The sequence below is a fragment of the Brachionichthys hirsutus genome, chromosome 5 (genome assembly GCF_040956055.1).
Source record: "Brachionichthys hirsutus isolate HB-005 chromosome 5, CSIRO-AGI_Bhir_v1, whole genome shotgun sequence".
NCBI lineage: Eukaryota > Metazoa > Chordata > Actinopteri > Lophiiformes > Brachionichthyidae > Brachionichthys > Brachionichthys hirsutus.
The window spans coordinates 7608944-7621065 of record NC_090901.1 but is presented as its reverse complement, the minus strand read 5'-3'; the positions used below and the strand labels follow the sequence as shown (position 1 = coordinate 7621065).

The 12122-nt window shown below is 47.9% G+C and overlaps 1 protein-coding gene across 1 annotated transcript in view; it reads left to right on the top strand.

Moving 5' to 3' along the window:
- Positions 1-2457: 2457 nt before the first annotated feature.
- LOC137893544 (pleckstrin homology domain-containing family A member 7-like) overlaps positions 2458-12122 on the top strand; it is a 44736-nt gene continuing 35071 nt past the window's right edge. Inside the window, exons 1-3 of the mRNA XM_068738954.1 lie at positions 2458-2540; positions 2662-2738; positions 2894-2951. Of these exons, the coding sequence (XP_068595055.1) occupies positions 2458-2540; positions 2662-2738; positions 2894-2951 (218 nt within the window). The remainder of the gene's footprint in view (positions 2541-2661; positions 2739-2893; positions 2952-12122) is intronic.

Genomic DNA, 12122 nt, shown 5'->3' with positions numbered 1-12122 from the left:
ATAAAGACCCCCAGTGTGCTCAGGCCACGTTGTGCACTGCTGGCTAGAAGTTTACTGTTTCTACATATTACCATCAGGAGCTGTGGTGGAGTTAGATAGACTACAAACATGGCGAAGGTTCCATAAATGTAGTTTGTATTTCTGTATTTCATTTTCAGCCATTACTTTGGTAGAATAATAAGTATTGTACTTCTGCGGATGACGACACATATCTCCCACCACAGGGAGACAGAGTGACGCAGACAATTCCATGTTTCTCTGTCACAAAAATAAAAACAGAATTAAAGAATGGAATATAATAAGCACCTTTAAATTGTTACTTCATTGTTGTCTTGAGTCTTCTGGTTCCTGTACTTTAATTAATGTGTGTGACCTTTTCACTTTTATTCCCTACATTTTGAGGTAGCTGCACGTTCTCCTGAACGTTTTGATCTTCAATGAGGCTAAATAGTGAAATCCAAATCCCAAAATAAATCTTGAGTTTATCATATGACAGTTACACGAAGGTAAATAAAAAACCTCCACATTGACGCTTGGATGTGTGCATATGCTATAAAGTACAACAGTAATACACTGATTGTAACCATCACAGTATTTGTACACACATTTCAAGTAATTTATCTGAATGTCAGGTAGTGAAAGTGATTGATGTGATTGAGATGAGGATTATACGTCTCAATCTATGCAGACATTTTAGAGTTTTTCTGGAGCATTTTGTCCAAAGGTTAAAGAACTTGAACCCACAAGGTGACGCATTTCACAGGGAAGTTGAAGCTCCACCGGGCCTGCAGGTCGTTTCCGTGTCCCCGCTGTCCGTTACCGTCAGAGCGGACGGTGACCAGATGCAAAAGGCGATTGATTCTATGCAAATTTGTCTCTTTCTCTTTTGTTTATCAAAGGCTGGAAGGGTTTGTCACATCGTTAAATCGACGCAGGTGGCATTAGTGGCATTCAGAATCCCCTCACAAGGCAAGACAGCTGTTTAATTGAGTAAATAAAGACCTGGGCATAATCGCTGTTTCCATTTGTGGTGAACTGGTGACAAATTGGATGACAGCGTTCCTCCTGGCACGTTTGTTCTCATCACCCTTGTATTTTTATTTTTTTTATTTCCTTGAGAATTTCAATAACTGAACTTTTCCTCACTACATAAAACTTTCATGCACCATTTACATTAAACACAGAGCAGGAGAACTGCTTCGACAGGTGGGCGGGCTCATCTTCTAACGTGATTATACTTAAACACCTCTGGAAAAGCTCAGTGGTTCAGTGACATCACTGCGTTCGCTGTTCTTTTCTGCCTGATGTTAAGTCACTCCTTAAATACGATCGGCTCTTATGCTGCACACCTGAGGTTTGAACTCTTCTGCTCAGGTGTGAATGACGGACACCTGATCACACCCACTGCAGCGCTCTTATCTTGGATTTAATGATGCGCAACCCGGTGATGTCATGGCTCGGCTGACCTCTACCTGACCTTCAGCTTGTCTACCTCATCAGGGAGTTTCCTTTGTGTGCCGATTAGGCAGCTACCACCTGATCCCAAACAGGAAGTAAAGAAATCAGACATGTGACCGGAATATAAAGATTTCTCACCTTAAAATAAACCTAAAGAAAATGTAGGAAGATGAAATCAGAGGTTGGTGAAAAGAAGAAAGTATCGAATCATGACACGTCAAGCAAACTAAGAATAGACTCAGGGCTGTTCAACATTCCTCAGTGTGGTTTAGTGATCTATTGTTACACGCCGTGTGGAACAGGGTGTGGGAGGTCTGACTGAAGATGCTGTGATGAATGTCAACGTCTTGTTTCCATTCACACACAAGCAATTTGAAAATTTGCTGCTTTCGCAGGAAAATCCTGCAGACTGAATTTAACAAGGAGTCAGGTGAAGTGTTCCGTGTGGCTTTGGGAATAATAGGGACGAGGAAAACGTGTCAGGGTGTTGTTGTAAGCACGTCGCCACACGTCCCCCTGGATACGGAGCCACCCTGGAAAAAGCAAATTCCAGTGAGTGCAGAGTTCCTGATGAGAGGTTGAGAACAAACTGTGTGTGACTGCAGATGGGGGGGGGGGGGGGGGGGACGACGACTAAAAAGTAAATGTGTAAGATTATTACATTTCACAGCTAGAGACTTGTCAAAGGCGTTTGTGTTTGGATTAAATAATAATAATAAAATGAATTCGATTTGAATTCAACAAAGACAAATTGAAACAATTTTCCAAGTCCTATTTTCAGCAAACGTAATATATTTCACATGTTGTTTTACAAAACCAACTCAGACTGCAAATAAAAAAGGTTTCCGGTTCAGAACCCCGCGCTGGCTGTTGCGATGCTCGGATGTCCGTGCCGCGGAGGGAGCTCCTGAACGCAGCGCCGGCCCGGTCGTCGCTCGCCGAGCTCCCGGGAGACTCCGCGGAGAAGGAATGCGATGAAATAGGACTTCGGTCCGGATCATGGCGGCGACTGTCGGGCGGGACACCTTACCGGGAGGCTGGTCCTACGGGGTCTGCAGGGACGGGAGGGTCTTCTTCATCAAGTGAGCGGGACACCGCAGCACCGTCTCCCGGTTTAACGGGAGTTGTCTGCTGGTGTTTGTCTTCCCGGTGGTGTAACAGGTGTCCTCTCTCTCCCCCCCTCTCTCTCGGGCCGCGCTGCAGCGACGTGACGCGGGCGACTACCTGGCTCCATCCCCGCTCCGGTGAACCGGTGAACTCCGGACACATGATCCGCTCAGGTAAGCTAGCCGTGGGAGCTGGGTGTGCTTTTGACCCGTTTACTTTCTAATCGTCGGTGCCAACTTCGGTGTTCGAGGCCCGGGGGGGGGGGGGGGTTGCGGGGGTGGGAGGAAAGTTCAGGTGTGACCAACAGGTGTGTTTCCCTGTATTTCAGACCTGCCCCGGGGATGGGAGGAAGGATTCATGGACGCAGGGGCGAGTTTCTTCATCAAGTAAGAACCGAACGTGTCGCTAATGCACCTGCACCGGGGCCGGGCAGCTTACCGTGGCTCCAGCAGCAGCACTAATTACCACCGGGGGGGGGGGGGCAGTTCGGATTTAAACGGGGTGTGATCGGGACTGATCTGACCCTCTGATGACCCCGCCGCAGATTTCTACCTTTTATTTATTAGTATTTATGTGTCTGCTTTATAATATAACACTCTAAAGGGTTAAACTTTCTAAGGTGTTGTTTTCTTGTCTCAGTATTTTTTATTTATTGTTTATTTAACAATGACGTGACGATAACGCCACCGAAAAGAGTCGCGTTAATATTTTAATGTGATTGTGTAGAGTTGTCTTGTTTGTTGCTGTTTACAGCGGCTGCAAACGCCCGCTGGCGCATTACCGCCACCGTCTGGTAGAAACGGCGCATTACACCCAGGTACACGTAATAATAATAATAATAGTCAATTTTTTTCAATAACTGTTTGAAAATCGGCGCCCATGCTTTAAGTATTTAATCTGATATTCTTACAATTAAAATTAACTGTAATCTTCCTCCTCATGGACCGGCGCAACCTTTGGGCGATAGCGGAAGCAGCTGCGTCTGTGCAGGACGTGTATTCTGTGGATGGGGTTTAGTTAAGGGGTCAGCGTTCATGTCGTATGGCGTGTGTTGATGCATCAGATTGTTATTCCTCTGACATTAAAACGATGGGAAACAATCGTTGCTATGGATGCATCATCAACGGATGCAGGTCTGCCGTTGGACTTCTCCTGTCCAGGCGCTGCTTGATGATGTCATCACAAACAAGTAAGGCGTCTAAATTCAGTGAGAGTTCCGGCTCTGAACAGCAAGGTGAATTCACATTTTCTGCTTTGAGTCACTGTGTTTGAAGTAAGTAACGCCTCGTCTCTGCATTGCATTCTGGTCTTTTGAAGCCGGTCCCCGTCATGCTGCGGTCCCCCCCCCCCCCCCACCTCTGTCCTGAAGTGTCCATGAACAGATTAGATGTGCATGGTACCAAATAAAAAGCTCCTGCTCTCAACCTTGCGGTTTTAAGGAAATGACAAACCGTCTCCATTGTAGCTCGGCTGGGAATACGTCAATGCGGCGCCGCGTCCTTTCAGAGCGGCGTCACATGACGAGCAGGAGGGTGCGTTTGATGGTGCAGAGACGAAACCGGAGTCTTCACTGGGACTCTAATACGAATACGGTGTTTAACCGCTTTTTGGTGGATCCTGTCTCGGCATCACCGGCTTCCTTCCCCTTCTGGAACCGGTGGACGTTTGTGACTCCTGGTCGGATAATTGATTTCTTTGACTGTTTAATATTCAGAACATGCTCTCATATTGTGCAGCGTTTTGTGACTTCCCTTCTGCTGAGCTGTTGTGCTGTTAGAGATTAAAATGGCATTGCAGATCAGGAAGGTCAAAGGTCGTTCACGTTGGAAGAACAGAGTGAGCGGGGGCGCCGCCGGCTGTTGCTGGACTTCAGGCTTATTAGAATCCATCCCGGTCCCGATGCTGCTGGGACTCTGCGTCTCTTTGCTGCTGTCTAAAATGAATTCTGATTTTATGGTTGAAAAGTAGATGAAACCGGTAATTATCAGCTTCCCCTTTTAAATGAAGCCTTTCATTCTCCTGAACATGGAACGGCCATCAAGCCGTCAGCCGTCGGATCTATCGCTGCGTTTCTTTGTGGAAAAGATGCTTTCTCAACACTTCGGACTTTGCTTGACGGGGGAAGCGTTTTCCTGCTGTATCGAGCGTATGGTTCTGGTTACTGTTCCCGTTTGGTTCTGGTTACTGTTAGTGTTTGGTTCTGGTTACTGTTACCGTTTGGTTCTGGTTCTGGTTCTAAAACCACTGGAGAAATGCAGAATAAAAGTGAATCATCGACATTGTTCCAGACGCAGACGCTGCTCTTTTCCACTGCACCTCTGTGAGTCACCGATTGATGACCTCACCGTCGCCTCCCAGTGTTTCTTTGCCTGAACTTGTTTGGACGGTTCCTCCTTTTGACCCTTTGACAGGTGGGAGGCGAACGCGAGCTAGCGACCTCCTCAGAGCTAAAGCTGCCGTCACACACCTTAGAAGTATTCCCGCGTGACGCTCGCACTCATACCTGTGTAAACACAAGCACTCTTACCTGTGAGGGGCCTCCAGGTGGTTCTTCCTCCTCCTCCCTGTAGCCACGCCCACCCGGGGCACCTGGGCAGCAGAGCCAGTCACATCCGAGGAGGGATAAACATCCTGCGTTCGTGGCTGATGAGCTCACGTCTCTCTCAACGCGTCCTCGACTCCTGCTAAAGAGCTGCTAGCGTGTCCACCTGCAGCGGAGGCGTGGCTTCCAGTTCAGACGCCGCCCGCCCTTTTGTCCTCTCTGCAGAAATCCGTCTTTCTTTGAGGACATTTAATAAAACTCACTCCCCTCCTAAGGCAACGTTCCCGGCAGAAAGCCGACCGAGCTGGTAGTATGTCCTAGCGAGGCTCAGCGCTATGCTAGCTGCGGCGGTTTCTATCCTCGTTTCAAAATGAGTGTTAGCGTGGCTAGCATGGGCCGGAACGTTCTCCCATTTGGTCCTGCTTCCGGGCAGCTGCGTTCGTGTTCCCCGTTGAGGAACGGTCGTTGGGACGCTGCTAATAAAAGCGCCGGCTCACATTAAGGGTCCGAGAACATAGGGCAGGTTTGTGTTCCCCGTCCAGCGCTCTTTGTCCTCCTGAGAAGAAGAGGCTTTGTTTTGATGTGGAGCCGAGGCGGAACCGAAGAACCGCCGGTTCCCCCCCCCCCCCCCCAGCAAACAAACGAAGGCTGCAGGAAAGAGCTCCGTCACAATGGCTGTTCTGTTCGTTCATCGGTTGGAAGCGACCCGATTGTGTGTTTGCAGGAACGTTAACGATTATTTCTTGTAAATGTCGGCCCAAGCACAGAGTTTCTGTCCGGTGGCGTCTTCCACGCTTAGGTAGCCGCCTCCCTTCAGGAACGTCGTCCCTTAATGATTGCAGTTCGTTGTTTCAAACGTGCTCATTGACAGCAGATCGGGAGAGAAGTAAATGAGTCACTTCCGGCGCCGTCGGATGTAAATGATTTCCCCGCTCCATCCTCAGAGCTGCACTCTTTTCCGGGAATGATAAACTCTGTTTAAGCATCAGCGCTCAGGAATGCTTAATTGGGACACACTTCGGACGTTTGTACATCGGCTTCGTTGCGGGTCCGCCTGGAGGAATAATTCGCTTTGAGTGGAATTCCGTGTTGATCAGGAACTATCAAGGGGAACCTTTACTTCCTGTTCTGTGCCGGTCCGGATTCCTCTGACAGTTGCTGCTCGTTCCGGTGTGACTGTAAGGAAGCTGATCTCCATGGCTGACGGTTGTAACGCCATCTATCTAACGGGTTCTGGTAGCAGCTCGGTCGTGACCCAGTTTTCCTATTTGTTTTGCTGCTGGGATTCGGATAAGGCTGATAACGTCTGCGTGTTTGTTCTGCAGCCCCGTGTCGGAGGCAGGAGACGGCGACTCCCTCCGACTTCCATAAAACTGGAACGCTTCCCCTTTTTGTTTCTGGCGAGGTTTAAATCCCGGTTCTGGCTTTACTCCTACGCTGCTTCTACATTGTCGTGGAGCTGTGGACGTGTGTTCTTTAATCCTCTGTACTTCCTGACATGAGGATATTTCACCTCCCTGGTCGTCTTCCAAAGAGCTGTTATTTCTGGAGACGTCTTGCAGCCTTTTTCTCTCCTCATTGTTATAGACTATTCTTTTGGGTCAATCTGGTGCATCACACACGCGTGTGTGTGTGTGTGTGTGTGTGTGTGTGTGTGCACGTGTGTGTTAAATCTCATCTTTGAAGTCTTAAAATGGACGTCTTGAATATTTCACCTCGCCTCCAGGCTGCAGCATATCCCAGTGGCTCCCAGGAGAATCTGGGCCAAGTGCGGATCCGTCAGGCTGATACGTGGTTCATTGTGGGAGCACGTCGGATCAGAAGCATTGACGACACGGGCCGACCCGATCGAGTGTTGTTTATTTGCATGATAAAGCAGAGGAGCACCAGACAAACAGTCTTTCCTATAAAATCTGTTGGAATATAATTAGGAGCTCACAAATGCCAGTAAATGATTCGTGTGCAAGTTTTAAAGGAAAAAAAACACCTTATAATATAAAAGATTAACATCACAACAAAGTTCTTTTGGTTGCCTTTGAGTGAGACCATTGTGAAGTCATTGTTATAATCTGTATAACAGACACAGCTCTAGAAGAGTCTGTATTTATCATGGATGTATTTTTTATTTCATTTATTTTAATTTCATATATTTTAATTCCATTTGATCCCACTGGAATATAAATCAGGAGTATGAAGGATGATAGTTCTCTGTATGTATATATATATATATAGATCTAGTTTATTTTTATATTGGTTATACCTTCATTTTTAATTCCCCCCATTTCTCATCTTTCTCCATCTTGACCCGTGCGGCCCATTTTCATCATTAACTAGAAAATCACTGGGAGTGCACAGACCTCCTCCAAGCAGCTCGTTCCCCTCCTAACTGGATCTACACCGTCCACATGGTGATCTGGATCAGCAGCAAAAAGTTCTCTTGGTATCTTTATACACCAACCATGAAAAGTCAAAGTGAATAAGTGTTAACTGATTTTTGATTTCTTTGTATCGGGAGTCCGGATCGCTCTCAGAATGTAACGGGATCTAAATTACACCAAGACCCATCTTCAGGTTTTTATTATCAAGATCCATCCAGCAGTTTTTCTGAAACGGAACCACCTTGGCGGCGGTAATGAAGGGATCAAAGGCTGACTGGTTCCACTCCCTCGTTTGAAACGGAACCTTCTAATGGAGACCAGCAGACATTTATGAAAGTAGATTCTGTCAAATTGCACCTCAGCTCGGCGTCGCTCCGCATTCTCCCCACGCAGCGTGTATCGAAATGAAAGGAAAATAAATGCTAATTTGTGAGCGGGGTAGCGTTTGTCCTGACAGCTGTTCCAGCTGCAGTTCAGCGCCTGCAGTTCAGCGTCTGCATGTCAGCCGCGTAGGAATGCATGTTATTTCCTTCATTTCAACAGTTACCTTATCCTCCGGAGGAGTTTTAGTGCTCTCTGTGTGCAAACAATAAACCCGTTGTCATGTCTGTGAGTGTTGAGTCAGAAGGCATGTAGCAGGGAAAGGATGAAACTGTTGAGGTCCTTTTTCTTCAATGTCAGTTTACACACACGTCCTACCGCCCCCGGCGACCTCTAATCACCCCACGGAGATTCCGTATGGAAATGGACCGGCCTATAGAAATGTGACGCCCGCTGGGAAGCGACAAGTTGTAGAATCCTGGTGAGCGAGGAGCTTCTTAAAACCCCGGAGAGTGTGGGAGAACCGATGCGTTGGGGAAACACGAGTTAACCCTTAATGCTATTATTATTTTGCGCTTCAATCAATTGTTGCACCGTTTTTCTGCTTCCGTATTTCCTGCATCCTTTAGTCTTTTCCTGGTTCAGTTTTCCACTTTTTAAATCGGTTCTCAAAATGCCGGCTGTGCAACACTCATGGAGATCCTACAAACCGAAGCATGCTGCACTTTGTGAGCCCACGCATCTCCGCCATGGTAGGACCAGCCGCTCTCTAAATGGCTGCTGTTTGTGGACCAGACGAAAAGCGTGTCGAGTGGAAACTGTGGGGTGGCAACAAGGAGGAAAGGAGGACAGACACAAAGGAGTGATTGAGGGACGTCGGGCGAGGGCAAAAAAGATGCTAATGGGACGCTGTAGCTGTCCGGTCCGTCCTGGGAGACAGAAACGCTTGTGTCAGAGTAAGGCGGAGGTTGATGCTGCCAGGGCCGGGCCGGGCCTCCGAAACACAGATGCAGCTCGGGAGAAAGAGAAATCATGTGAGGAACGCTGTGGAGGTCGGAGGAAGACGGAGCGAGAGGCCAGCGAGGGACTGAGAAGGTCTGGAAATCGGTGACATGGAGAGATTCAATGTCTCCTGCGCTTCTCCATCACTCCGGAAGGTGTTCGTCTAAGTGTAAAACTTAAACAGGAAATGGAATTGTATTCATAAGAGAGGAAAGTCTGGACAAAGGGAATGTAAATCAAGAATGCCCGGCAAGTTTTGATTTGTCATCATCCGGGAGAAGCGTTTGTTAGTCGTGGAACAATGGGCGCCTGCTGCGGCGGGAACGCCGCGCCCGACGCCGGCTACGAGCTGGTTTCAGTCAGACGACATGCTGTTTGGCCCCGGACGGCCACGACCGGCGCCGCCCTGGAAAACCACGAATTCTCTACGTGGGATCTGACACGTGACGCGAGGTAAGCCCCACGTTGAAAAAGCTGTAAGCCCCGACCTCTGAGGAGGAAGGAGTTTGTCTCCGGCCCCGTTGGCACGCAATGAAGCGGCTGTCAAAGATACTGACGCTGTCAGATGAGGAAGACGGATGTGTCTTGGTCCATCACAGGAAACGTTCCTTCTGGTCCTTCCCTGTAAATCGGCAGCGTCACAGGACGGCCATCGCCGTCGGCTCTGAACTAGATGTCTTCATGTTCCACACCAAACGCTTCGTTCTTCCCGGGAGTCTCCCGACGCTGGGATTCGCGCTCTGTCAGCGTTTGTGGCGGTGATTTTTGGGATTGTATTAAGCTGCTCAACGCTCTCCTAATGGGACACTGTGGACGAATACTTCGACATCGAAATGGGAAAGACTTAATTTCTAATTCCTAATTGGGTGCTGCCGAATTCCTGCTGCAGCCCAACGCCGGGATTCATTTACAGGACAACTGAGAGGAAGTGCAAAAAGGAGCATGCAAATCATCAAACTATTTTACTTGATAATTATAGTTGCGTTTTACACATCGTGTACCCGTCAGAAGAAGAGCGGATCGCCGGTGTGGTCGTGTAAAATCATGTGTAAATATGATATAGAGTTCCATTTAAAATGATCAATGTGGACCCGGTGCTCAATCGATGCAGGGCGGCGTTTCCAGAAGCTCAACAGCAGATGATTTATTCCCATTTTTTTTTCTAGCATTGCAGCATCGATAGAAGCATTTGTGCATTCATGAACGCCGTTCCAAATCGCCACCGGGGGGGTGGGGGGGGGGCTCGTACAGTCGCACGTCTGTCAGCGCCTCTGCCTGTCTGTCTGCTGATTGGCCGGCCTGTTTGGTATGCCGGCGGTTTGGTTGCCACCGAGCGCCGTGTGTTCGACTGAATTAGGTTAGCAGTGAAAAGCAGTGCATTAGTGAGAAGGGCTACTTTGGTCCGATCCCCTGGAGGCACCAGGAACCCGAAATAGAAACTCTGCTATAGTAAATAATTTTACCTCCTCAGATTAAAAACAGGTAAAAAATGGTCTGTTTGAAAGAGGACTTGTGGAGCGATCTGGTGCAGCAGGACTCGATGGACACGCTGAAGGGCGTCATGAGATTGTGTTTTCCCTTTAGAGTCTGGACATAAATGCCGAACTGGTGATTCCACATGTAAATCATAATCACGAATGGAAATCCTTCATACAGATGTCGTGTGTTGTGAACAAATGGTGATGATGAATATATTTATTAGATAGAATGTTAGAGCAGTACAAGTACAGTCACACAGTAGCATGTATTACAGTACAAGTACAGTCAAACATCCTGTCTAAGAGGAGCATTTAAAAAAAGCCCTTGCGGTCTTGTTTCCGTTGAAAGTCCTTCGTACGTAAATCATCGACATTTAACAATAACAATTGATCCGGAGAGAGTCGTGATGACTATCTCCGTTTCTGCCCCCCTGAAAGGTGTATTTTTAGGGCCGTTTTGAAGGAGGCCAAAGAGGTGCATGTTTTGAGGGCGGGAGTCAAACCGTTCCACCCCTGGGTGGCCGTATTGTAAAAAGATGATTTACCCATGTTAGTCCTATAGGAGGGGGTAATCAGGTTGTTGTTTGAGCTCCCTCTAGTGTTGTGGCTGTGGTTGTCACTAAGTCTTTGAAGGTGTTTAGTCAGGTATGCCGGGATTGAGGGGACTATTTTAATTACGACTATTGTCGTAATTAAAACGTGATTTAATGTAAATCTGAAAGAGAGACGATTTGAACGAGCTTTAAGAAGCAGACGCTGAGGCTGGTTTATTGTATTTATTGATTGATGGCTAACTTGCATGAACTACTAAACACTAGTTTCTTTAGCGAGTCACCGAGTCAAAGAGTAGCAGGTGACCTTTTTTTTTTTTACCCCTAAAAAATTACCCAGGGGTAAACAAAAAAAAAAGATCTGGGGACACGTGAAGACATTTAAATCAGTGAACCAAGACTCCTCCAGTCCGGATCTGCTGCTTCCATTTCCCTGCGATTAAAGGTCAACCGTTGACCTTCACGGTCTCACCGGGTGACATTTCCAGACAATGGGGTGGTGCTGACAAAAAGAAGAGCGCGTGGAGAATTCCCTCGCCTTCCCTCCAAAGCCAAACGCTCTTGTTGCTCCTGCAGGCCATTAAATGTCCTCCTGCCGCTCGTTGATGCGTGAAGCTCGCTCTCGTTTGGCTGTAATGGTGGACGCCTCGTTACAACGGATGCTAACCCCGAACAGGCTCATCATAGCACCAATGAAGGCCCGCCTCTCATGTCATTGCTCCTCCCTTTTATTTTGTCTGCCGCCGCCTCCTTCAGGGACGCGTCGAGACGCGACGGAGGGTAACCTCGTCACCTCTTCCATGGATGGACTGAGGATTAGCGATGTCACCGGCGGACCTCTTTATTGGATCTTCTTCTATGTGCAGTGAAAGCAGATCTTAACGCAGACACGGGTCAGCGACCCAGAACGACCCGGTCTCTGCAGCAGGTGTGGAGGAAACGGGAAATGTTCTGCTGTTGACCCGTAACATTTGAAAGTGAGAAACGACAAAATATTTTCAAATGGCAAGCGCTGCAAGTTAAATTCAAGCTGGAACAGTTTTGCTTTTGGCCCATGTTGGATCATTAACAAACCAAATACATGGAGGTGCAGATGCACGTCTTCATCTTTGTGCAGATTGTCTACCTCCCATGTTTATGTGTGTGCTTCCACGAGGGGGGGGCACGATAAGGGAATCGATAATGGAATCGTTTGCAGACATGGCAAGCGATTCCAAGGAGATGAAACACAGCGCCACCATCTGGAAGCTACTATCTCGAAGCAACATTTAGCTCGCAGGTTTGC